The 24,461-nt window shown below is 32.4% G+C and overlaps 3 protein-coding genes and 1 long non-coding RNA gene across 17 annotated transcripts; 2 read left to right on the forward strand and 2 right to left on the reverse strand.

The window, feature by feature from the left end:
- Positions 1–433: 433 nt before the first annotated feature.
- Positions 434–8,177, forward strand: LOC112706651 (uncharacterized). Of its 12 annotated transcripts, none has more exons than XR_011869237.1 (9): positions 434–817; positions 1,988–2,060; positions 3,364–3,443; positions 4,579–4,799; positions 5,653–5,887; positions 6,334–6,476; positions 6,593–6,722; positions 6,850–7,039; positions 7,740–8,177. It is a non-coding gene; the product is annotated as an uncharacterized lncRNA (long non-coding RNA). The 12 variants fall into 12 exon arrangements; XR_011869239.1 differs by having other exon boundaries at positions 6,362–6,476; XR_011869132.1 differs by having other exon boundaries at positions 526–853; positions 1,926–2,060.
- Positions 8,178–9,708: 1,531 nt separating this feature from the next.
- LOC112706680 (uncharacterized) lies at positions 9,709–13,059 on the forward strand. 3 transcript variants are annotated; one of them, XM_025758106.3, is made up of 3 exons: positions 9,709–11,140; positions 11,740–11,926; positions 12,687–13,059. In XM_025758106.3, exons 1-2 carry the CDS (start codon positions 9,750–9,752, stop codon positions 11,897–11,899), a joined length of 1,551 nt encoding a protein of 516 aa, XP_025613891.1. In that variant the 5' UTR covers positions 9,709–9,749; the 3' UTR covers positions 11,900–11,926; positions 12,687–13,059. The 3 variants fall into 3 exon arrangements, 2 of the variants coding, with proteins under 2 accessions (XP_025613891.1, XP_029143990.1); XR_011869242.1 differs by having other exon boundaries at positions 9,711–11,140; positions 11,622–11,926; XM_029288157.2 differs by having other exon boundaries at positions 9,725–11,140; positions 11,696–11,926.
- A 467-nt stretch (positions 13,060–13,526) lies between these two features.
- LOC112706694 (uncharacterized) lies at positions 13,527–15,594 on the reverse strand. The gene is made up of 4 exons (XM_072233155.1): positions 15,560–15,594; positions 14,518–14,830; positions 14,112–14,207; positions 13,527–13,707 (listed from the first exon to the last, which is right to left on the reverse strand). The coding sequence occupies exons 1-4, from the start codon at positions 15,592–15,594 to the stop codon at positions 13,690–13,692; spliced, it is 462 nt and encodes a 153-aa protein (XP_072089256.1). The 3' UTR covers positions 13,527–13,689.
- Positions 15,595–18,604: 3,010 nt separating this feature from the next.
- Positions 18,605–22,660, reverse strand: LOC112706700 (sodium/hydrogen exchanger 6). Its single transcript, XM_025758131.3, has 19 exons — positions 22,636–22,660; positions 22,435–22,520; positions 22,214–22,325; positions 22,042–22,104; positions 21,869–21,888; positions 21,672–21,766; positions 21,434–21,462; positions 21,300–21,331; positions 21,153–21,200; positions 21,009–21,069; positions 20,833–20,930; positions 20,671–20,746; positions 20,529–20,548; positions 20,175–20,272; positions 19,951–20,060; positions 19,725–19,832; positions 19,402–19,493; positions 19,212–19,291; positions 18,605–19,087 (listed from the first exon to the last, which is right to left on the reverse strand). Exons 3-19 carry the CDS (start codon positions 22,268–22,270, stop codon positions 19,017–19,019), a joined length of 1,158 nt encoding a protein of 385 aa, XP_025613916.1. The 5' UTR covers positions 22,271–22,325; positions 22,435–22,520; positions 22,636–22,660; the 3' UTR covers positions 18,605–19,016.
- Between the last annotated feature and the right edge of the window lie 1,801 nt (positions 22,661–24,461).

Raw genomic sequence — 24,461 nt, forward strand, 5'->3', positions numbered from 1 at the left:
TAACCTCATATTTATAGCCTAGGCCACCCACTCCATTTGCTATCCTAAGCAATGTGGGACTAATTCAACCAAATTCTAACAGTTTTTTATTCGTTGTGCATGTATTTGATAGATTTTCTTAGGGATCTTTGGTGTATCTTTTAGCCTCAACATAGAATCACTTTTCGTTGGTGTCTGGGATTGCACTTATGGAAGTTTTCTTTGGTATAATAGACTATTAAAAAGGTAAGAGAGAGCAGTAGAGAAAGGATTTGTGTGTATTTAAGTTGTATATGGAATTATACAATATAAAAAGATATTTATAAGTGTTTGTTAAGAGAATCGAAATAATAAAGACGTAATATCTTATAATAAATATTTAGATATGTTAAATAATTCTAATGAAAGCTAATTGATCCTAATATATTTTAACATCACCCATCAACTTGAGTTTGAAACTTATTTAAAACAACGAAATAAAGAAAAAATGAATAAACTGATAGAACAGGTGCAGATAGAACTGCCAGAAGAAAGAGCAGATGGAACTGTAGGAAGGAAGCACAGAAGAAATTGCCGAAAGAAAGCGCATATTTTAAATTGAGAGTGACATTACTATCATATTTTTCAATGTGTTTTCATCATATTTTAAATTCTTGATTTTAATTTTCGCATTACTTCTCTACAACTTATATTTTCAATAAATTATTGACCGAGAGTTCGTGGGTGCCCGGACAGGGAGGTTTACCTCTCGGAGTCCAAGATCTGGCAGTTCTTCTTGGTTACCAGAGACGTTTTATTGCAACAGCGAAATTGATTGGACCTCCAACTTCCCATTTGGGTCTGTGGAACTCTTAACCTTTCGCAATCCCTAACTGTAATGCTTTCGTTCTTGCAACCCTTTTTGTTTCGGTCTTTTTCCTGTCTATTTTAAACTAGCATTTTATTGATGGGTTATTGCCTTATTGATTTTAATTTTTTTAATTGTGGTTTTATATGCTTTTAATTTGAGAGTGACTTCACTATTATATTTTTCAATATGTATTTTTAGCATGTTTTAAAATCTTGATTTGAATTTTCACGTGACTTCTCTGGAACTTATATTTCCAATAAATTATTCACTGATATTAAGTAACTCATTATTTTGGAGGCATTGTTCGGTATCTCCCTTTTGAGTTTTGATAATGGGGTTTGTCAGAGGTCTTGATTTTAGCTGTTTATGTGATCTATTCAGATTTGTGTCGTTATCGTAACCTGAGAAAGAAGAAACTGATGTCAGGACAGATCTGTATCATTATGTTGTGAATAAATGACTTTAGCTTTGCTTTGCTTAAGGATTTTATCTTAAATTTCCTTGCTGCTTGGTTTGGAAAAAAAGGGAAGAAATAATATTTTTTAAATCTGAACTGACTTGATGAGAATCTTTGGTTTAGGTCGAGTGTTTTTCCATCTGTGACGTGTTGAGCGTATAATTTTTGGTTGCTGTCATTGTTACTATCAATTTGTTTTATAGGTGCCTTTTCATCTTCTTTTAAATCTATATGGATTTACTGTTATTTTAGTTGCAATTCTTTTGGCATATGGTTGTGTATTGATCCTTTGTGTTTTCTTAGTATTTTGTTCGATGTGTTTTGAGTAAATACACATGAACTAATTGTTTTCTATTTCTTTTGCATTGCTCAAGGATTTTAACTTTAAAATAAAAATGCCTTGCTGCTTGGTTTAAAAAGAAAGGAAGAATAATATTTTTGAATTATGAACTGACTTGTTGAATATTTTGTTCGATGTGTTTTGAGTAAATACACATGAACTAATTGTTCTTTATTTTTCCCCCCTTTTATATTGAGGTCCAACTATGCTGATCCTGAAGTGTCGCTCTTGAAAAGTGGGCTGAACACAGCATAATTCAATTAAGGAGCACCACTGATATGTTTGTTGCTTTTATGCAGTGAACATGAATCAAAATTGTCAAAAATATGCTTCTGAAGTTGCTTGTGGATATGTTTTGCAGATTCCAGCTTGTGTTGCTTCTTGGCCAATGAACACATTCCAGAAAAAAAGACTAATTGCTCTCTGATTTCAAGGTCAGTTACTTAACCAAATAAATGAAAAGCAACTTTCAATATTCAAGTGCATTGTTACTTATACTTTGGTAGTTGCTTTCACTGCCCTATTCACATATTTTACCTATTTCTCTCACATTTAGTTCAAGTTATACATAGGTCTGTCTTGCATAGCTTGCTTTCCCACATTTTCTATGTTAATACACTCTTTAAGGGAAAGAAACAAAAGATTGGACAGTGTTGTTAATTGTAAGTGGCCAATGTATAATTTTAGAATTGATATTTGAATTTTAAATCATTTTTAGTTTGTTGGAAATTCAGGAAATTAGGGGCACAATTGTACAATTATTAAAATTCAGTTTAGATTCCAAATGTGAGTTTGACTGTAGATTTACTTTGCTTAAAGATTGTCTTTACAATAAAGAGATTTTGCTTCTTGATTTAAAAAAAAAAAAAAGATGAAGAATATTTTGAAATTTTAAACTTAGTTCATGAAAGTGAAGTTTTTTTGAAAGGAAAATTTAGCTTCTTTCTTTATAATAATAGCATTTTGTGTAAGGAAATTAGAAATTACTGTGCAGTGGACTTCAATGCTGAAGTACCAGAGGCTATAATGTTATAGGAGCCTTTTATATTTAATAAACTATAATAATAATAATAATCACAAGTAGGATTATCTATTGTAGGACCATGGTACGTAAATGCTTATTGTGGATGTGAGTACCTTGATTTTGGATTTGTGGGACATTGCTGGCGAGTTAGTTCACTACTTATCAAGTTTTGTTTTGGGAGGGTCTTCGTTTTTCTCATTTTTTTGGAAACAGGCCAAGAAAATTACAATAGATTAAGACCTTTAAGCTATTGTGGAGCTAATGAAAATTAAATATGATTATTATTCTTAATTATGCCTTTTAAATATTTTCTTTGATTTGGAGAATGTATCCAATTATTTTAAATATGGATAAATGAAAAAAACAATAAAAGTGACTTTGTAAATTTAGGGTTTACGATTTTTCTCTGCAGAATTTCAATTTTTGTTGGGTTATGGATTTACTTAATTGGTTATCTTTGCTGTGGGCAAGTGTTCTTTTTCTTGATAATTGATGAGGATAATATTTGATATAATCAATAACAATTGATTAAAATTGCATCTTAGGTTCTGCCAGAGCTGTTAACTAAAAGCTAAACCCTAAAAGCTATGAAGTATAATTTCATAAAGCAGTTTAGTTATAAATGATCTTAATTAGTTTATTGTTTGCTCTTGTTAGTTGTCTATCACTATGTTATTGTACTATAACTTTATTACAATTTACTTTTGTTTCAGGACTATGAATTACATATGGTGTTGATTGGATAAAAGTGGAGTTTGAGGATAATCAAGTTTATTTGGATCTCTCTGAGATGGTATTTTCTACTTATATGTTGAACCTATTTAATATTTGAGTTTTTCCTCTTGGAAAATGGGGATTTGATTTCATTCTATTCTGAACTTATTGCTCTTATAAAAAAAATGTGTTCAGGTCCTGTCCTAATATTAGGTGTTCTTCAGAATAATACCATTACATGAGTAGTGAAGCTAAATTAAAATACTTCAAATAATGAGGCTCTTTGAATAAAAGATTTTCTTTTTGTGTTTGGGATAGAGTTAAAATCGTGACAAGCTCTGAGTATTCGGAAAAAAATAATTGAATACGATTTTTGTTTACATACATGTAATTTATGAATTTGGTAGAGGTATATAAATCATCACTTTTATTTCATCTTTTTGTACAAGCATTACTTGATTTAGATCTTTCTTCCCCTTCACAAAAATGAGAAAATATAAATAAGCTTTAGTCAAAGAGAGTAGATATGTTAAGGAGAGTAGGTGAGTCAATTGGAGTGGGTGATATAAATTTCTGAAATGATCAACTCTTGACTATATTGTTGAATCCTAATATTCAAGCAAATAACTACTCTACTGTATACCAAAAATAGTCATTAATAGTTACTAGGTTATAGCCAATGTTATAAGCTTAGTTTCTTTATTTTTCAATTCATTGTCCCACTTTCTCTTTTTTATTTTCTTTCTGTTCCCTTTAGTGGGTGAGAGATTTTAGGAAGAAGTTGTGCTGTAATAGTATAGTAGGTAGAAGTATTTGATTGAGAAAAGAGTTGGACCATTGTAAATATAATCATATTTCTCAACAAATTTTTTCATTATTATTGGAACTATTCTTCCCCTTAAATTATATTTTAATATATAAATACATCTGTTTTTGTTTCAATTAGTTTTATTACCTAGCATTGCTTCTGTTCTTCACTGATCTGTACAAATTAATTTGCTTCTATTAATTGTCAACGTCATCATGTTGTGTGCAAAAGCAACAGGTTTCAATGAAATTTAAATTTGTGCCATGTAAATTAGATTGTTTAAACACTTATATCCTTATAATCCTTAATCACTGCTTCTATCTTAATTTTTATTTTATTAGCGAATTTAGCAACAGATCAAATTCAAATTTAAAATTAAACCTAAACTCTTTACATATTATTTCAGCTTGAATCAGCTTTGAAGCTACAACCTGAACATTGATATGATTCCATTGTGAAATTATAAATGAAGGGTGAAAAAGAGAAGAAAGAAATAATGCCCAAATTTCTCAAAATTTTGGGTGGGACTTATGCTCTTGACATGTTGGGACTTATGCTCTTGATCTGTACAAATTAATTTGCTTCTATTAATTGGCAACGTCATCATGTTGTGTGCAAAAGAAACAGGTTCAATGAAATTTAAATTTGTGCCATGTAAATTAGATTGTTTAAACAATTATATCCTTATAATCCTTTATCACTGCTTCTACTTAATTTTTATTTAATAAGCAAATTTAGCAATAGATCAAATTCAAATTTAAAATTAAACCTAAACTCTATATATTATTTTAGCTTGAATTAGCTTTGAAGCTCCAACCTCAACAATGATCTGATTCCATTGTGAAATTATAACTGAAGGGTGAAAAAGAGAAGAAAGAAATAATAGCCAAATTTCTCAAATTTTTTGTGGGACTTATGCTATTGACATGTTGGGTGTTAGTAGTGATAGAGGCAAAGTATTAGAAATATAAAGATCCAAAATTGTCATTAAATATTCAAATCAAGTATCTTATAAAAATGATGACTTTGGAAGAGAAAATTGGCCAAATGGTGCAGATTGAACGCATTGTTGCTTCTGTTGCATCAAGAACTATTTCATTGGCAAGATTTAACATTTGGTTTATTCTTTTGGGCTTGATTTGATTAGAAAGTATTTTTTAAATCTTTTTCTGAAAGAAATTTTTTATCACAATATAATTTTTTATTTAAATAAGACAACATATTTTATATTAATAAATAATTTATTTATTTAGAATTTTTCACTACTCAGCTTTGTGTTGCTAGCAATCTGCTACTATAATTAGTTTGCTGGTGAGAGATTTAGATACTATGCATTTGCATGAGCTTTGAAGTTTAAACTTCATTACAACTTTACAAGTAGGTGTTGCTAGCTGCTGCTTTAAACTTGGAGTAATGTACTTCAAAAGTTGTATCCAAGTGTGTATATATCATACAAATAACTAATAAAATTGGAATGTAGGTCTATTGATGTGAAGGAAATTGAGGTTTGTAATTTTAAAGGGTGTGTGGTGACTGGTGAGTGGAGATGGAAGTGTTCCAAAGTTAAATACTTCTCATGAGGATTGGGTTAACATGGTGAATGAACTTCAAATGGGTGCTTTATTCACTAGGCTGGGAATTCCATTAATTCATGGAATTGATGTTCATGGCCATAACACCAGATAGCCTGGTGAAGAAGCTCTGAGGAAGTTAAGGTAAATATTTTTCCCCATGTTTTTTTATATAAACTATGTTTGATTTGTCTTTTGTCTTTGTGTAGTTTTGTAGTCTATTTTTTCATTGAGATAACTGCATATTTGTATATTTTGAATCAGACTGTTAATTAACGCTCATTTGTGTTCGCTTCTCAATTTGATATACTCTGTTGTTTGCAGTTGTATTACCTATTAATAATTTGGATTTGTTCTACTTTAGCGCTTCTCTTTTTCCATATCAACTTTTAAATTGAGCATCTCTTATTTCTCCCTAGGTGTTAATTTCAAGCACGTGTAATAGGTTTTCTTATAGTATTTTTAAATAAATTATGTTTAATTTATCATGAAAATATTTTTATATTATTATACCCAAAACATAATTAATATTATCATCTTTGGTCATAAAATGGGTCCATTGTACTTTTTATAAATTTCTTATTAAATAGGGTGGAACTTTTGTTGTGCTTGAGATAGTTGAGGATGGTCCTTGGTGGTACTCTGTTTGTGTGTGTGGCAGAGGTGTTCAGGCAGAATCTGAAGTTTATTTCTGTCAATTCTGCAACATTCATGTTACCAATGTCACACCCAGGTTTATTTAATCAGAATATTTTCTTTGTTGTTTATTCGCCTTTGGTTCTTTTTTTATTATATAGTTGTGAGTTGTTATCATTTTTTTTTTCTGCACTATGAAAAAATAAATTACAGGTTTAGAATGAAGGTGTTGGTTGAGGATTCCACTGGTATGTCAATTTTCGTACTATTTGATCATGAGGCAAGCTATCTGCTGAAAAAGACTTGTGCTTAGTTGTTTGAACAACATCTCAAGGATGTGGATGTAATATATTTTAATCATACCCTTTTATATCTGTTCATTTTGGGTTATAGTATTTTTTTTATCCATGGTTTTCTGCTTATATTTTTTATTTTTGTTCTTTTAATTTTTTCTTTTTTTGGTTGTGTAGGTTGTGTTTGGTACACAATCTCCTCCTATCTTTCAAGAGATAGTTGAAAAAGATGATGCTCTTCAAAATTTTTAGTAGGCCTATTGGAATGGACAAGTTCAAAGGTACTTACCCTGTGAGGCGTGTTTGTGAGGATGCTGCCATAGTTGGAATATTTGAGTTTTTCGGATAAGATATGAGCCCTGATAAGGTATACAATCGAATTATATCCTGTTGTGCATTTTTACTGAGTTGGTTATCAGTTTGGCCCTCTTTTGGTTTGTTGATTATTGATAATGCGCTGAGATATATTGAATGTATTTTTTGTGTTGTGCAAGACTGACTTTCTTCCAAGAGGTGAAGGATCCTTTAAGGGTCCTTCAAAAGTTACCAAAATATCCAATGATGTGTTGACTCCTTCTAACTGTTCTTAGCTCATTGCTATTTCACCTCAATATACTCAGAATCAAGTAAATGTTGTTGACTTAGTAGCCGATGAAGATATGAAGATTTCTATTATATATTTCCCCCCTAAATCCCCTCCCCCTTTTAAGTTACTGCAAAATATTATTTTGTTTGTGCTATAATAGTGTCCTTCTCTTAAAAGAAAGTATGCTAATGTTAAAAGAAAGTCTGCTAATACTATGAGAGAGATGTCAAATGAAGGTAATCACTCAGAAAATGCATGAGATGAAATTGTTGAAAGTGAAAGGGTTAGTATTATATATATATATATATATATATATATATATATATATATATATATATATATATATATATATATATATATATATATATATATATATTGATAGATAATGTCTTGATATTTATTTATTTATTTTTTTTTTTGCATAACTATTTATATTGATGTAGTAAATTTGATTTCAATTATTTGGAATTTTTGAAATTAGGAGTATGTTATTGGGCTTAGAAAAGGCTGTGCTGAGGATGAACAAAAGAAAAAGGCTCCCGTGAAGAAGTTGAGAAGTTCCTTGAAGATTGAATTTGATGAATTCAGATGAGGCTGATACTATGATACTGCATCTGGACAAGGGGCTAAGTGACATGGGTCTTCATGTTATTTACCTAGAGCTAGTGATTAGGATTTATATAGGGCTATAGATATGGATTTTACACACCCTTTTTGTGAACAATATAAAATTTTTTGGTGTGTTCATGTAATAGGAATTGATATTTTAAGTTTGGGTTGTACGTTTTTATTTGTCTTATTGCTGATGCAATGCATCAATTGCTAGGATGTGGGTATTAAATCATTAGCCTGTAGGCAAAGTTAAGAATGTAGCTCGTGTTTGTGAAATTCGATAAAATGCAGTAGCCTCATTACTCTATATTCTCTTTGTTTAAGGTTAATATAATTTGTAATTTATTATAGGGTTGGTTTATAGTCTAAGAGTAGAGTAGCTATAATAGTCTAGGAAGTACCCGGACAAGACACGATTCAGATATGCCGACATGTTCTTTTTATAAAAAATTGGATATGACACGTTTAGGATACGTTGTGAAATATAAGAGTAAATATAAGAGTAAATATAGTTGCATAAAAAAGTCTTAAAATTATGTAATTATTAAAAAAATAAAAATGTTAAGATAGTGAGTAAGTAAGCTATCAAAGACAACGGTAAGTAGATTTAGGTTTTGATTTATTAATTATTTTATTTTTAAATTTAAATTTTGATTTGTTCTAATTTTAGAATATTTTAAAATTAAAAAGATAAAATTGGTTAATCGGGCTATAACATCACAAAATCAATTGAAGATTTGTAGTCTAGCAGAAAGATCCGTCTCATGAACATCTGAATCGAGTTGGACTCGTTTGGATTGAATCGAGTCGGACTTGTTTGGATTCGTGACAGCTCCACCAAAATTCTGTTCCGCAAGAAGACACGCCGTCGATATGCTCGTTTGAAGTATCCACCGCGTGTCGGTGTCGGATGATACGCTGGCACCATGAGAGAATCCGTGCTTCATAGATAATAGTACGAAGGAAAAAGGTAGACTCAATTTTTAGAAAGTGTATAAATCTTCAAAAGTGTATTTTTTAATCTTTTCATAATATTTTTCAATGATATTGAAATACTTATGTAATTAAATCAAGATAATAAAAAAGAATATTTAATTCTTGAAAATTGTATAAATTTTTATTTTCTTCTTATATTGGTTTATTTTCTTATATTCAATTTTTATTTTTAATTAGCAGATAAAAGGAAAATTGAAGGCCTTGTATTTTTATTAAATTTAATATTTTGGGACAAATTCGGATGATTCTGGGTTAAAAAGAATATAAGAAATAATTTTTGAATTACATCATTTTTTTTCCTTGGTATATAATAAAAATATTATAATTTAATCAATTTAAAAATTATGCAATATTCATTTATATGTAATCTTGAATGCATTTTTCAATAAAGCATAGGGAAAAAAAAGATAAAGCAATATGTTTTCGTTTTTCTATTTATTTTTCTTTTATGTTAAGGTTTACAATGTGAATTTTTAGTTTGTCTTTTATTTTTTTTTAAATTAGCAGATAAATAAAATTATAAGCTAAAATAGTTATATTTTTAAATCATATTTTCTCATCTTAAAAAAATATTTTTAGCCATAGATAAAATGATGTTTATTTTTTAAAAAATATTCAAGCTATTATATCTTGGTGATACTAAAATTTTACTGTTTTTTGGGTTAAATATAATAGGGTGGATATGTAGTTTAATTATATTTTAATATATGGTTTTATAAATATTTTTTAAGCAAATAATTCTCTATTATTTTGCGAATTGTAGATTGACGAGAAGTATTTTAGCAACAGATATTTTTCGCACGGTCTTTTGATGGTATATATATATATATATATATATATATATATATATATATATATATAGAGAGAGAGAGAGAGAGAGAGAATGATTGAGAAAGAGAGTAAGTTCATATTGGAAAGGCGAAACCCTAGTGGCTCACCAACAGCCGATTTTTTTGTTCCTTTTTTAACTTTCCAGTGCTTTACCCTAATCAGATCATTTTGCTGCCGCAGCACTACCGATCTCGTTCGATCGGAGAGAGTGATGGCGGAATTGGATGCTGCTGTGTCAAAAAAAGGAAAAACGGAGCAGGTTAAAATGGCGAAGGAAGCGTGCATTTGCCTCGTGTCGTATAAAAAGTTGTTCGTGATCAAACTAAGCAATTTAAAGAAACAAGAAGTTGATGTCAAAGATTGGAATTGTTTGCCTCCACCAGAGTTCGAGTTCGATTTCCATTTCAAACTTCCAAAACTTGATTTGTGTCCTTTCGAGTTCGACTCCAAGATCTATATGGCGGTGTCCGAGGACCCGGGTAGAAAGGGGATTGCGAAGGACTCCTGGCCTATCTACGAATTCAAATTTGGGGATGGGGAGGGCAGTTTTGAGCGTGCGGAATCACTGGATGATGCACCGCTCCCTTTTGTCAAAGCATTCATCGCAAACACGCCAGGCTCCGGCGATGTTTACTTCTGTATGAAATCAAAGGGCAAAGCTTCACCTGACTGTTACGTTCTTTGTTCTGGATCTAGAACTTGGAAACCCTTAATCGCTCCTCCGACCGTCAGCAACCCACCTTTCCGATATAACATGTTCGTCCTCGACAACAACCTCTTTCTTTCATCGAGGGGAAATAGAGACACCTGTTTGGCCCGCTTCGACCCCATAAAAGAGAATTGGACGACTGAGCCCGCCTCTGAGAACAATCTTTCGAACTTCATAGAGGATAGGCTCATTACCGGTGATAACTACGGTCGTTTTATTTATCTCCCGTACATTTCTGTGTCCCTTCCGGGTTTTGGCAGCCGCAACTACACCGTTTGCCTCACAAATGAGTTTGTGAATGAATCTCCTCCTGAGGCACCTTTGCACAAGGTCTTGGCCATTCTCGTTAACCCCCAGAATGGCCGTGTTGCATTATATCAATACCTTGATGAGTGTTTTGAGGGTATTGATCCCAGTGTGGGAGAAGAGGCCAGGTTCAATTTTGTTGACCTTGGCAACGGGAAGCTGTGTGCAATACTCTCTGGAGGTCTATATGGTTCCAAATCTAATACATTGGCGCTATGCTTCTCAGTTTTCACACTGTCAGTGGACTTTGCAGCATTGCAACTTGAGGGTGGGGCTCCTCCCATGGAGCGAGATTTCTTACAAGTGACTGTCCATAAGAAGAGTGCCTACACCATGGGGATCTCCATGCTTTCTGATCGTATACGCCACGCGTTTGTTTGGCCACCTACTAAGGGAAGAAGATTTTACCATAAGACAACTATGACATAGTAACATTTCTTCTTGTTTCTTGTGGCTTGTTATCATCTTTAGTCGTTTTCAATAAGATTATGAATGAACAATGAATTAAATATTAATGTCTTTCAGAAATATGACCTTGCTTGAATTGTGTCTATATTCTCTTTTGCTCATCATACAAAATTACCTCTGCGTTCTGTTTCAACTTTCAAAATACATGATGCATTTTAAATAATTAATTGAAGTTTCACAAAGTTAGAATGACTCTTGTTTGAAAAATTTAGTTTAAAAATTTGATTTGAGTCATATTTATAATATTATCGATTGATTACATTATTGATTTGACTAAGAAAACAAGAAAATAATAAGAATGACGATAAAGGAAAAATAATCTTCCGTCCGGGTTATAAAAATTCAAATCAAGTTTCTAAATGATTGAAGGAAAATAATGATGTTATTTTTAATTTTTTTAATGTCATTCCTGACATGATTTTTTTAACATTATCAAAATAGGTCATGTTCCTAAACAAAATAAGCTAAAGTCACATAACCCCCCACCCCCAATTTCGAAACCTAGCTTCTCTCAGTCTCGCCCTCGCACAATCTCACAGTCGCTTTCTGCTGCTCTCAGTCTCGCCCTCGCAGAGTCGCTATCCCACCAGCCGCCAGCAACGAAGCCTTCTTCCCAGTTCCCAGCGAGCACCGACCCAGCAGGAAGCAGCGTTCTTCCCAGCAGCGCCCAGCGTCGCCAGCGAGCACCGACCCAGGAACGTTCTTCCCAGCAGCTCTAAGCCACCGACCCCAGTGCTAAGCCTCATGTTTGTTTTTTCTATTCTGATTCTATTTTTATTTTTAAATTCTGGTTTAGTCTTCTTATTGATTCTAATTTATAATTAATACTTGGATAAGCCTCCATCGTCTTCTAATTTTGTTTTTTAATTCTAAACTTTTTGTTCTGTTTTGATTTAGGGGTTTAGGGTTAATTCTGATTCATGATTTTCAATTCTATTTGTATATTTTGGGTCACAGGTTTAGGGTTGTTGGTTCTGATTTTTTGGTTGAGGGTTGTTAGATTTTTATTCTCTGTTCTGATTTTATTTGTTGTTGATTTACTAAAATTGCTTCTGATTGTTGTTCATTGTTCATTGTTCATTGTTCAATGCCTGAATAGTTGTTTTTTCAGTTCCCATTGTATGGAATGGATGTTAGCAAGCAAAGTTGTATTTACTGATCATGATATCTGGAAAGCTGTTTTTGGTTTGAAGACCATATATTTAGAACTCTCCATGGATGAATCATAGGCCACAGTATGAAAATCAATTATTTTCAATGGTCTTTTTCATCCTTCCTTCTAGTCTATTCTAGAGTATACTAGGTGTTTTGTGTTGTTTGCATGCTTTAGAACTCTATGAGCTAGTGACCTTTTTCCTCTATTGATTTTAGGACTTTAAAACATGAAACCAAACATGTTATTACACATTTTTCAGTACCTCGTTATTGATTCATTGATTTCATTGTTGCTGGTTGTTTTATTTCTGGGTTCAGTGTTCATTGTTTTATTTGTTGTTCATTCTTTAGGAAAATTGCTTCTGATTGCTGGTTCACTAGTTCAGTGGGTTTCTCTCCATGCATCAATCCTAGACCACATGTTTTTTGTGTGATGGCATGCACATTAAGAAGACCTTCAACCAAAAAATTGACCTAAAGCTCTTTATATAAGGAAGATGGCTTTTGTTCATTTAATCATGCAGAAAGCACTATGGGAACGTCCTGTATATTGAGGCTGCAGAAAATGGCTGCCATCTTTACCAACTATTCCTGAAGTGTAGAACTATTGAATAGTTGTAAAATTTTTGCAGTTAATATTATTTACAACTCTTACAACATTTTCTGAGAGGTTCTGGGTTGTGCGTATCTACTAAATAATATCAAGGATGTTTACTTGCTTAAATTTTTAAAAGTAATAGCAGGGAGAGCCAATAGTTGTTTACTTTCATTACTTTAGAGATATTACTGGTAGAATCTGCATGTGTTCAATTGTTTTCAAATAAAATATTGTAATAATCCTTATGGCTATGCAATTTAGAATTTATATAGAATGAGTCTTGAGTCTTGAGATCACTCGGGAACAATTTTTTTCACAACCATCATAAAACAGAAATGTAACTGAAATTATTTTCTGCATATTAATGATGCTCATATTCTATTTCTTCTGTTTCTACTAAATAATCTGAAAATTAGTATCAAATAACATAAATTGCAATAAGCAATTAACTTAATCAAGAGTGTGTTTATTCACTCATATTGTAGTGATTGTTGTGACGAGTGGCATTTTTTTGTAATTTTGGTCAAGGATTAAGTTTTGAAAATTTGAATGATTCATTGACACATGTATCAAGTAAAACATGTTGAAACCCCTTTTGCAAAAGCTTCTTTGCTTTAATTTTTTTTTTCTGGTATCTATTGGCACTCATGATAATAGTGCAAAGCTTATATCTCATACATGTAAATTGACCTTGGTCAAATTAGACCAAACCATTTACAACACAAAACAGAGTTTCTATTACATAACAAGGTAAGCCTACCCTCTGTTGTTAACCTACAAAAGAAACCCAACATCAAATTCTTAGTAATTGATCTCAAATGGTAATATTATAATAAACAAATAATAAAAATTACTACACATGTTTAATTATATTGATCCTAGAGGACAAAATCTCTAATCATTGATTTCCAATTTTACACAAATATTTATTTGTACCAGATATTTCTACAATAGATTTGTCCTACGATAATTCAAGTGATCAATACATTGCATCCAAATATTAAAATTAAACATCCAAGAAGCACAAAAACTGTTCTCAATATAAGAAATATATGATTTCCTGAGGGAAAAGATGAGAAGACTGCAATGTAATGATTGAAACAGGATCAAAATGTAACAAATGCTATGTTCCAATAACGTGTACAGTAAGTTGTGATTATAACCAAATAAACTCTCACCTCTATAGTCTTTCTATTTGAAGTTGTGACAATGTCTCCAGGCCTCATACCTTTTCCACTAATCATATTCTTACAAGCTGCAACTACAAAATGAACCTGCATATGCAGGACTTTAAACTTGGGCATAGCATGAATTATTAATTATAATTAGCAATTGTACCACAAAATGCAGTAACTCACAATATTCACCAGCAACTCCAAACTAAACATTCCAAAAGAAACTAGAACGAAATTTCATATGCAATATGGAATGCAATAGAAAACTCGATAGTGTTAAATAAGAAAATAAATGAGATAAAAAAATTTCCTTTAGTTCTGTACAAATGAAACTATGTTCAAATCAATCAATTGAATTTTATTTTTTACAAAGGGGAAAAATTCATGAACAATGACATAAATTACTGACCTCAACTCCAAGAGGTTTGATTTGACCAAGAGCTTTTGCTGCACCCAAAACGGCAGCGACCGGCGACCCAGTTCTGGCAGCGATCGGCGACACGACGGCGAGAGCAGATACGACGGCATGCAGTGACTCGATGGCAAGCTGCTCCAAGCCACGGACAGAGAAGCCAGTGAAGATGGGGACGACGTGCCGAGCTACCTGGGTTCCGGACAGAGGGAAGAGGAAGAAGCGGAAGCGCTCTGAGACAGGGGACGGCGGCGGCAAAGAACCTAGGGCTAGGGTTTTGTTGTTTTGGTTTGGGATTTTCACCGTTTTGCTTCAGAACAGGGGGAGGGGGACGAATGATATTAAGGAAATTGGAGAAGACGAAGAACGATTGATTTTTAGTTTTATAGTCTTATTGATATGTTTTGCTTTGCTTTAGAGGGAGACAGGAATGATTAGGGGAATTGGAGAAGATGAAGATCGATTGATTTTTGGTTTTTTTTTTATATGTTTTTGTTTTGTTGTTTAAATTATTTGAAATTATAAAATTATGATTAATTGAATTCTAAAATTTGATTAATTTAAAAGGATATTTTTGTCTAATCAAATAAAGTAAGAATGTTTAAGATTTTTTATAAAATTAAATAAAAAATATTTTTTATTTTTATTTAATTAAAAAGGGTGTATTAATAAAAGTTGTGATATAATATATAATTAAAAAAGAAAAAATTAAATGCTGACGTGGAAAATAAATTCCACATGACTTATTACTACTTGTTCATATTTTTAACATATCGGTACGTATGAATTTATCATCGTATGAATTTTAAATAAATTCATACGTACCGATACGTTAAAAATATGAACAAGTAGTAATAAGCCATGTGAAATTTTCTACGTTAGCATTTAATTTTTTTTAAATATATATTATATCACCACTTTTACTAATACACCCTTTTTAATTAAAATGTGTGATCTGAAATTAAGTTTGCCATTTAAAAATTAGATTGAATAGAAAACGAGCTAATGCATGTCGTGTTATTCACAAACACCCTGGAACTTGACAAAGGGGATGTCGAGTTCTTCACTCCCCATTCGTTTTTTTTTTCTATCGTGTCATACATTATTGCAAATGTTAATTAAACTTTAGTGATCAAAATTTGATAATATCAGTGTATTAATTAAAATTAAAACAAGCAAAAGTTGATGTAACACTCTTTAATTATTGACAAAGAACACAATAAAAAAGAAAGAGATGAATTACACATGGTGGTGATTAAGGGGAAAAAATTGATTACAGAAATGAAAAATTTTAAAAATTGTTACAAAAATGTGATGTTTGGGATCCGTGCCTTAATTGATTACAAGAAACATGACATGCTACATGTAGGCTGTAGCGTTCTAATTGTTAAGAATTAACCAAAGAACACGACGTGTCGGATATAGGGTTTAACGCATATCATTAATTAAATACTAGTCTTGTTAGTTTTTCACGGTATTCTCCGGCAGGTTAAGAACTAATCCACTACGGTACTGAGTTCCACTTAAGGGTTTGCTGCTGGCCAATAAATTGCTACATGCACAAAGTGGGAGATTGGAGGGTGATTTGAAAATATATCAGTTAGAAGGAAGCCTCGTATACACAAGGGCAACTGCTATTTTTCCTTGCTCGTTCCCTGGTTCCATTTCAACTATATTCGATTAGACGCAAATTAAAAATAAGTTGAAAATTCAGGTGCAGTCGACTTCACGTAAAGTTGATATTTGAGAGCCGTTAGATGATTTAATTGATTTGACTAAATTTTCATCTCACGGCTATCAAGTATAAACTTTACGTAAAGTCGACTTCACCTGAGTTTTTACCTAAAAATAAATATATATTTTTTTGTTATAAGAATAATAAGTTCTACTCAAATTTAGTGAATAAATTGTCTCTTGACTCTCAAGCCCTATATTGCATATTGGCTTACTTGTACAAACATAGAAATTTTTGCAATAGTGTTGCAAACTCTAAAGATCTTATAATAACAAAGGAACCGAATTGCAATTGAATTGTTGCTTTTGACAAAGAAATATAATAGGATCATATGAAATTTAGCACTACAAGATACAAAATAGATTGAGAAGGCTGGCAATCAAATAGTCAACGTTATGCAACACAACGAAATGCAAGCACCAACATCCTCAGATCATGTCATCCTATATTGCAGAATGATATGGTAAATCCAGTAATCCACCAGTGATTTTTTCTTTTCTTTTTACTTTTTTAGTCAAATATTGCCACCACAACATGGTAAAAGGAAAATAAACTATAGGTACTTACAAATACAAGCTATAAGGTTACAGATTAATTTACAAGGACTTAAAAAAGATAGATGTTATAATATAATATATTAGGATCAATTAACTTTTATTAAAATTATTTAGTATATCTAAATATTTATTATAGGATATTACGTTTTTATTATTTTGATTCTCTTAGCATTTATAAATATCTTTTATATTGCACAACTCCTTTTTCTAATGTTCTCTCTTACTTTTTTCAACATGGTATCAGAGTCATGATATCCTCCTTGAAAAAGATAGATTGTTTTTTTAGTGAAATTACCTTATTTTTCTTACTTTTTTTCCATGTCATTTTTTTTCCTTCTCTTTCATCAATGCTTTGATGCCTTCTCACATCACTGATTAGCTCATTCACTACTTACGTATTCTTATGAAGAAATCATATGTTTTTCGTCACCTTCCGATAATTTGTCATCTCTTCGCACTATCACTTTTCAGCAGTTTTCTGGCAGTTCGCCATCTTTTCAACAATTTTTCAGCAGTTAGCCACTCTTGTGGCAGTCTGCATTCTTTTTCGGCAGTTTTGTCTGAGCTTCCTTCCGGTAGTTCCGTCTACGCTTTCCTTGTGGTAGTTCTGTCTATGTTTCCTTGTGGTAGTTCCGTTTGCGTTTCTTTGTTGCAGTTCCGTCTGCGCTTCCTTGTGAAACTTTCGTCTGTGTTTCCTTGTGGCAGTTCTGTTTGCGCTTCCTCGTGGCAGTTTCGTCTGCGCTTTCTTTCGGCAATTTCTTCTGTGCTTCCTTCCTACAGTTCCCTCTGCTCTTTCTTCTGGCAGTTCTATCTGCACCCGTTCTATCAGTTTATTTATTTTTTCTTTATTTCGTTGTTTTAAATAAGTTTCAAACTCAAGTTGATGGGTGATGTTAAAATATATTAGGATCAATTAGCTTTCATTAGAATTATTTAACATATCTAAATATTTATTATAAGATATTACGTCTTTATTATTTCGATTCTCTTAACAAACACTTATAAATATCTTTTTATATTGTATAATTCCATATACAACTTAAATACACACAAATCCTTTCTCTACTGCTCTCTCTTACCTTTTTAATAGTCTATTATACCAAAGAAAACTTCCATAAGTGCAATCCCAGACACCAACGAAAAGTGATTCTATGTTGAGGCTAAAAGATACACCAAAGATCCCTAAGAAAATCTATCAAATACATGCACAACGAATAAAAAACTGTTAGAATTTGGTTGAATTAGTCCCACATTGCTTAGGATAGCAAATGGAGTGGGTGGCCTAGGCTATAAATATGAGGCTAAATTCTCCATAATTTTTGTATCAGTCGGAAACACTTAAAGCTTGTATCTGACTTTTCTTTTCCTCTATACTTTTTATATGTTTTTGTTTTGTTGTTTAAATTATTTGAAATTATAAAATTATGATTAATTGAATTCTAAAATTTGATTAATTTAAAAGGATATTTTTGTCTAATCAAATAAAGTAAGGATATTTAAGACTTTTTATAAAATTAAATAAAAAATATTTTTTATTTTTATTTAATTAAAAAAGGTGTATTAATAAAAGTGGTGATATAATATATATTTAAAAAAGAAAAAATTAAATACTGACGTGAAAAATTCCACATGGCTTATTACTACTTGTTCATATTTTTAACGTATCGGTACGTATGAATTTATCATTGTACCGTAGTAAACACCTTTTTCTTTTATTGATGACAATTTCTTCATATTCGCAATCATCTTATTTATTTCAATTTATTCCTCAAATTTATGACTTTCCCTTATTTAACTAGTTTCCTCCTTATTTTGGAAATCGGAAGGAAGGAACGTCTGTGCATGCATGCATGTTCGTTGTATATAACATTTTTATCCTAAACTGCAAAATAATAACGTAAAAAAAAGATGTAATATTCAATATATAAAGATCAGATACTAATGTTCCACTAACTTGCTGCATTGAAGTCATGATGAGTTAAGCATGCGTGTGTGGTTAGATTGTGTTCATGAAATCCAAGCTTCACGACAGATCAGATCAGAGACATACGATCATTAGCTTCCAACCTAACGGGACAAACCCTACAACTTCCTATGATCCTTCACTGAGCTGTGACAATCAAATCCCATCGATCAAGCTCTCTACAGATTGCATGATTCAACATCAAATAGCATTGACCATGTCCGTGTAGTTCCCTTAAGTTTCACGGAGAATAATGTTCTTGCTGGGGATCATGGAATCCCGCACTTCTAGAAGCCAGAAGCTCAACCACTTCTATTGACCACGAACAAAAGTTAACATGCAATGCATCATATCATATATTTAATTCATTCGAGAAGTTGTAAGATAATAACCAAATAAATCATGGTCAATCACATTAATGGCAGGTCAAACCTACCTTCTTCTTCATCATCTTCGTTTTGACTTGTAAAGAATGGGGTGAGGTAGTTCTTATCTAATGCTTTAAAAGATGCAGCACTACACAGATAAGAAAAGCAGAGAGCAGTAGTCAGAAGTAGAAAAGTCATGAAAAAGAGCAGTTACTTGAACTCATTTTTTGTCATTAAGATTCAGAACTCATATAATACCTGTTTAATTCTCGAAGCTTCAACTTGATTTTGCTCCCTGGTGATAATTCTTCCTTCTGAGGAGAAACATAGCTGCCATTGCTTTCCTCAAACTTGTGTAACAAACGAAAAATATTAGTTAAGATAATTGCTATTGTCCTTTACTAGGAAAACACATTAAATCCAAAACAACCATGTATAAACGGACACATACAATTTGTAAGGATTCAACACCACATTAAAAGCTTCCTTTCCACATGCATATCAAACACTTAGGCTATATCACGCAAGGAACAACACTGATGATTAAAGACAGCAAAAGAGGCTCATCTTGAAAAGCTTACCTTTGTGATCTCAACTGAAGGCAAAGGGCTCTCCTTGCTATTAATTTCACCACCTACAACTTCTAAAGCTTCCAGCATGGTACCTGTTGAACCACCAATCAGCAATACCTAAAAGAAAGTAAACAAGTTTATGTCAAGCAAGCATCTTACTCAACCTCTTTTTTAGTTTATTTATTATTTTTGTGCAATGTTTAGCTTATTAGATGACAACCATAAATATGCATACCGTCAACATGACAATTGCTGTAGTTGCAGTGAATATGGTCTGCCCATGTCCTTCAGGAAGATCATGAACTGATTGTAGAGCAAGGGCAAAGGCCATTGCTCCTCGAAGTCCTGTTTGTTTTCATGAAGTGAAAAACCTAAGTGATCTGGCAAAGAATTAAAGATCACACCAAAAGCAGCGGCCAACCAAACTTCCCCAATATAGTCAATGGTTTACACTCTTACCACTATACCATAGTGCTTTCTGGTGCTTTGGTGGTATCTTTTGCTGTTGAGGTCTGACTAAGTTGATCAGATATGCGCAACAAAAGACATTGGCCGCCCTGTATAAAGCCAAAAAAAAAAAAGAATAGTAAACAGTTTTAGGGAGAAATGTAAAACCAAAGCATCAAAGTGTCTGAATTCATGCAATTCATTGTGTTGTAATCAAACTAAAAAAGCAGAAATGTACTAATGTCTCTGTTATTTTATGAATTCATGCAAATCATTGTGTTGTAACCAAACTAGCTCAAAAAGCAGAAATGTACTAATGTCTCTGTTATTAGTAGCTTATGATGATAGCAACTGGAGCTCAAATACCTTGCAATTCCAATGGATATCTGAAATACCCAACAAGAAAGTTAAGGAAGAAGACCGAAAGGAACTTAAAATAAATAGGCTAATAGAAATCAATGGCAATTCAAATTAAAAGATAACATCCAAGGATCAAGTAAAAGGATACAACTGAGAAGCAAATAAATCCAACATGTGACCAGCTATGTTTCTCCATGGCAATATCAATCCCCATGTATATAAATCTGTAGATCATATGAAAAAATGGTTTATCAGTTGGAGGAAATATCAAACTCCAAGAAGTATAATTCTACTAACAAATCCTACTTACACAAATGTCTCTGCTAATGATGATATTAACTCGAAGAAAGAAGAGACAAATCTCTGAGAACTTCTAGACAAGTTTGAATACGTGTAGTGCTTCATGACCTAAAAAAAGCAGAGACATTGACAGAAATGCAATAAAACACAGATATAAACTTCAATCAAAGCATAATAAGCACTTACCATTCCCGTGAACAATATTGATACAATACCAGACAAGCCAAGACCTTCTGCAAGCATGTACCTAAGAAATGAAATAGCTTGTAAAAGAACTTTTTCTAGGCTTCTATGACAATGTAATAAAGAAATAAGCCGGAGATTACTTACGAGAAATATGGGAAAAGTACAAAAAGACAGCTCTCCAAGTTCTGAAGGCTAGATAAAACCGAAAACTTCCTAATCAGTATTTTCCATAGATATGATGCGAACTATCCAATCTTGAGCCGAAGAAAAATGAATTCATAAAATACTTACCTGTCAATACTCAATCCTGCATACTTAAATAGGTTCTGAGAGTTAAGGTTCCTCAATCTATTTTGACTTCTAAGTATCTAAAGAATCATGCTGCACATATATTGGACAAGTATAGACTTTATTTAAAAGGATATTAAAGCAGATATGAATCCAACTACACCACCTGCAAAGCGAACAAACAGCTTAAGAAAGGTGAAAAGATATTAGATATCAGATCACAGTAAGTTCACCCTCTTTCTCAATCATCATCTTTCAAGAAGATTTGGTATACAATAAAAGTGATATGAAACAACACCAAACCATAATACAAGGTAATAGAACAACCTTAACTATTGCATGAAGGCTACGTTAGGTGAAATTTGTAAAACTTACCAGCAGACATCGACCCAACAAAAGTCTCCAAGAACCTAACAACCACCATGAATAAGTTCTGTCCAGATGGATGAGTTTTAACCAGTGACATTGTTCTGAAAAGTAAGTGTTCCAGTTGGAGGGAAGTCTTATGATACTTGGGTTTACTTTGAAAAGAGCATAATATACTTTAGAGGTCAAGATACTTAGATACATACCTGTACAATGAAATAGCCATCTGCCAATTGCCGAAAGGAGATGACGAAAGAAAAGAAGAAAAAGATCAGTTAGTAAGTAGCAAGACCCAAACTTAAATCCCAGATAATCAATTACTTTCTTAAAATAAAAATTATGATAATAATAATAAGAAAAGTTTATGAAAGGATCATACAGCATCATTCAGAACAGACTCTCCAAAAACCAGGGCATACAAATTGACATCAGTGCCAAGCTCCTACAAACAAGGCAGCATGAAAAAGCAAACTGAAATGGATGCTACATATTTAGTGTGGATAAATACAATAATAATGTTGAGTCACTGATGTGGAAGAGTGGAGAATAACCTGAAATATGGAGAGAACGGTAACTGGATCAGTTGCAGAGATAAGAGCACCAAACATTAGGCACTCAACGAAAGGTAGTCCGTACACGAGGTGTATAAATCCACCAAGGAAACTGCATGCATTGCATATTATGATCAGAAAATTAAAGCATTATTGAAGTATTGAATATTGATAATCATAACTCGTAATTAATGTACCGTGTAAAAGAAAGAAAAACTTACACAAGGACACCAGTTACAACAGAAGCTAGAAAGGTACCGAATATAGCAAAGGTGATAATGGCTCCAAAATTAGAGAAGAAAGGTTGCTGTGGAGTCCATTACAATGCAATGCTGGGAATTAATAGGTAAACAAAAAAAGAAGAAGAGAGAGAAATAGAATAACATAAAAAAGAACAGAGGTGTAAGAAAGGAGGAGCTTACGGGTGCGAGGCTGAAACCAGACTGAGTAAATTGAAGGAGGGTGAAGGAAACCACACAAAGAAATTGAGGAATGAATGAAATTAAGATAAATAAAAAAGAAAATAAAAAAAGGATATAATATTATGGGAGGAAGCAAGAAGAGGAAGAAGAATTCCTCGTGGAAATTGAACCAGGCTCTGATGCTGGTCTGAGTGTGGGAGATGTTGGCGAGGACGCCGACAAGCAAGCCGATGAGGAGGGAGGCGCTGGCCTCCGGAACCACGTAAATCTTCTTGCGGCGGAGGACATGGCCAAGCACGAAGGCCAGCACCAGCATCATGATCTGCAGCAGAATTCCCAGCCCTGCCGCCTGCTCCGCTTTGCTCGCAACCGTCTCCGTGACCACATCCGCCGCTCTTGCCGGTGATATATCGACATCCTCAATCACCATTCGCATATCCGCTCACGCTCGCTATTCTATACATTCAGTTAGAGTGAGAATCAGAATATGGTCATTATTTGTGCAGGAAGCCAGGAATATGGTTGGGCAGTGGGGCCCATTTGTGTTTCGGTTACTGACGTGGCACTTGAAGTAGCACCATTCTGTCCTCTTAGTTTTCTCTTTTTCAGTTTCGTCCACTTTCTCAATCATCATAAAGCTGCCTATCTCTAGCTACCTAGCTACCTTATTGTCACAAAAGTGCACTTATGACTTTTATCTCTTTTTTCATCTTTATAAAAAATTCAATAAAAAATAATGTCTTGTAGTTAATTGGCTAATTTATTCAGTAATTGAGACTTAGCATGTATTATGTACAGTTATAGAATCATAGCGTGTTTTTTTATAAAAAATCTAAAGTTGGATTTGTGGCGTAATAAACAAATCAAAAATTCGTATTTGTTTGAGATACAGAATTTAAGATCCAATTTATATATTTAAATGTAAATCTAACTCTCAAATATTTATTTTTTAAAAAAAAAGCCACATCAAATCTCTACATGGTTTAAAAACACATTTAAAGAAGTCACCAAAAAAAAAAACACATTTAAAGTCTAATACCAAAACTAAAAAGCATAATTAATCCGGACCAAATGTTTTTTAATGATTTTTTATATTTACGTATGAAATTAGTATGAGAACTGATATAAAAATTAATATTGCATCCTTCAATAACGCTGCATTTTAAATTTACGTATGGAACTAGCATGAGAAATGAAATCAATTTAAACTTTTTAAAAATATTACTAAACAAATCAAAACTAAATTAAATCTTCTAATAAATTCTAACAACAAAACAAACTAAACATAGACTTTTTTTATTTTAAACAAAAAAAGCTCAACACATTAGAATGAAGCAATAAATAACAGAAAAGAAAGAACAAAAGGATCAATCTTTTATCATCTCCAACATTGACATCAACAACCAAAAGGGTTAAAACCAGTCCACTCGTTATAACTCAAAAATGTCCTTCCTTAAATGTCCTCAACACCTGCTTTTCTTTTGTTAAAAATTCTATCATTTCGTTCTAACCAGATATTCCAGATCATTGCAAAGAATCAAGTCAGCAACATCTTCTGTTCCATAACTCTCAAACTGCCCTCTCATGATTCCTGGAACGGCCCACAGTCTATCTAAATATCTCAACCAAGTGCACACCTGCCACGTAAACTCACACGAAAGAAACAAATGGTGAGCAAATTTCATCTCCTTTTTACATAAGACACAAAGATTGTCATTCTAATGAATAACGCCTAGTCTACTTGACCGTTCTTTAGTATTCACCCTGCCGATTAGAACAAACCAACCAAAAAGCTCAATCCTGGGAGGTACCAATCATTTCCAAAT

Source organism: Arachis hypogaea, chromosome 1 (genome assembly GCF_003086295.3).
Source record: "Arachis hypogaea cultivar Tifrunner chromosome 1, arahy.Tifrunner.gnm2.J5K5, whole genome shotgun sequence".
Taxonomy (NCBI): domain Eukaryota; kingdom Viridiplantae; phylum Streptophyta; class Magnoliopsida; order Fabales; family Fabaceae; genus Arachis; species Arachis hypogaea.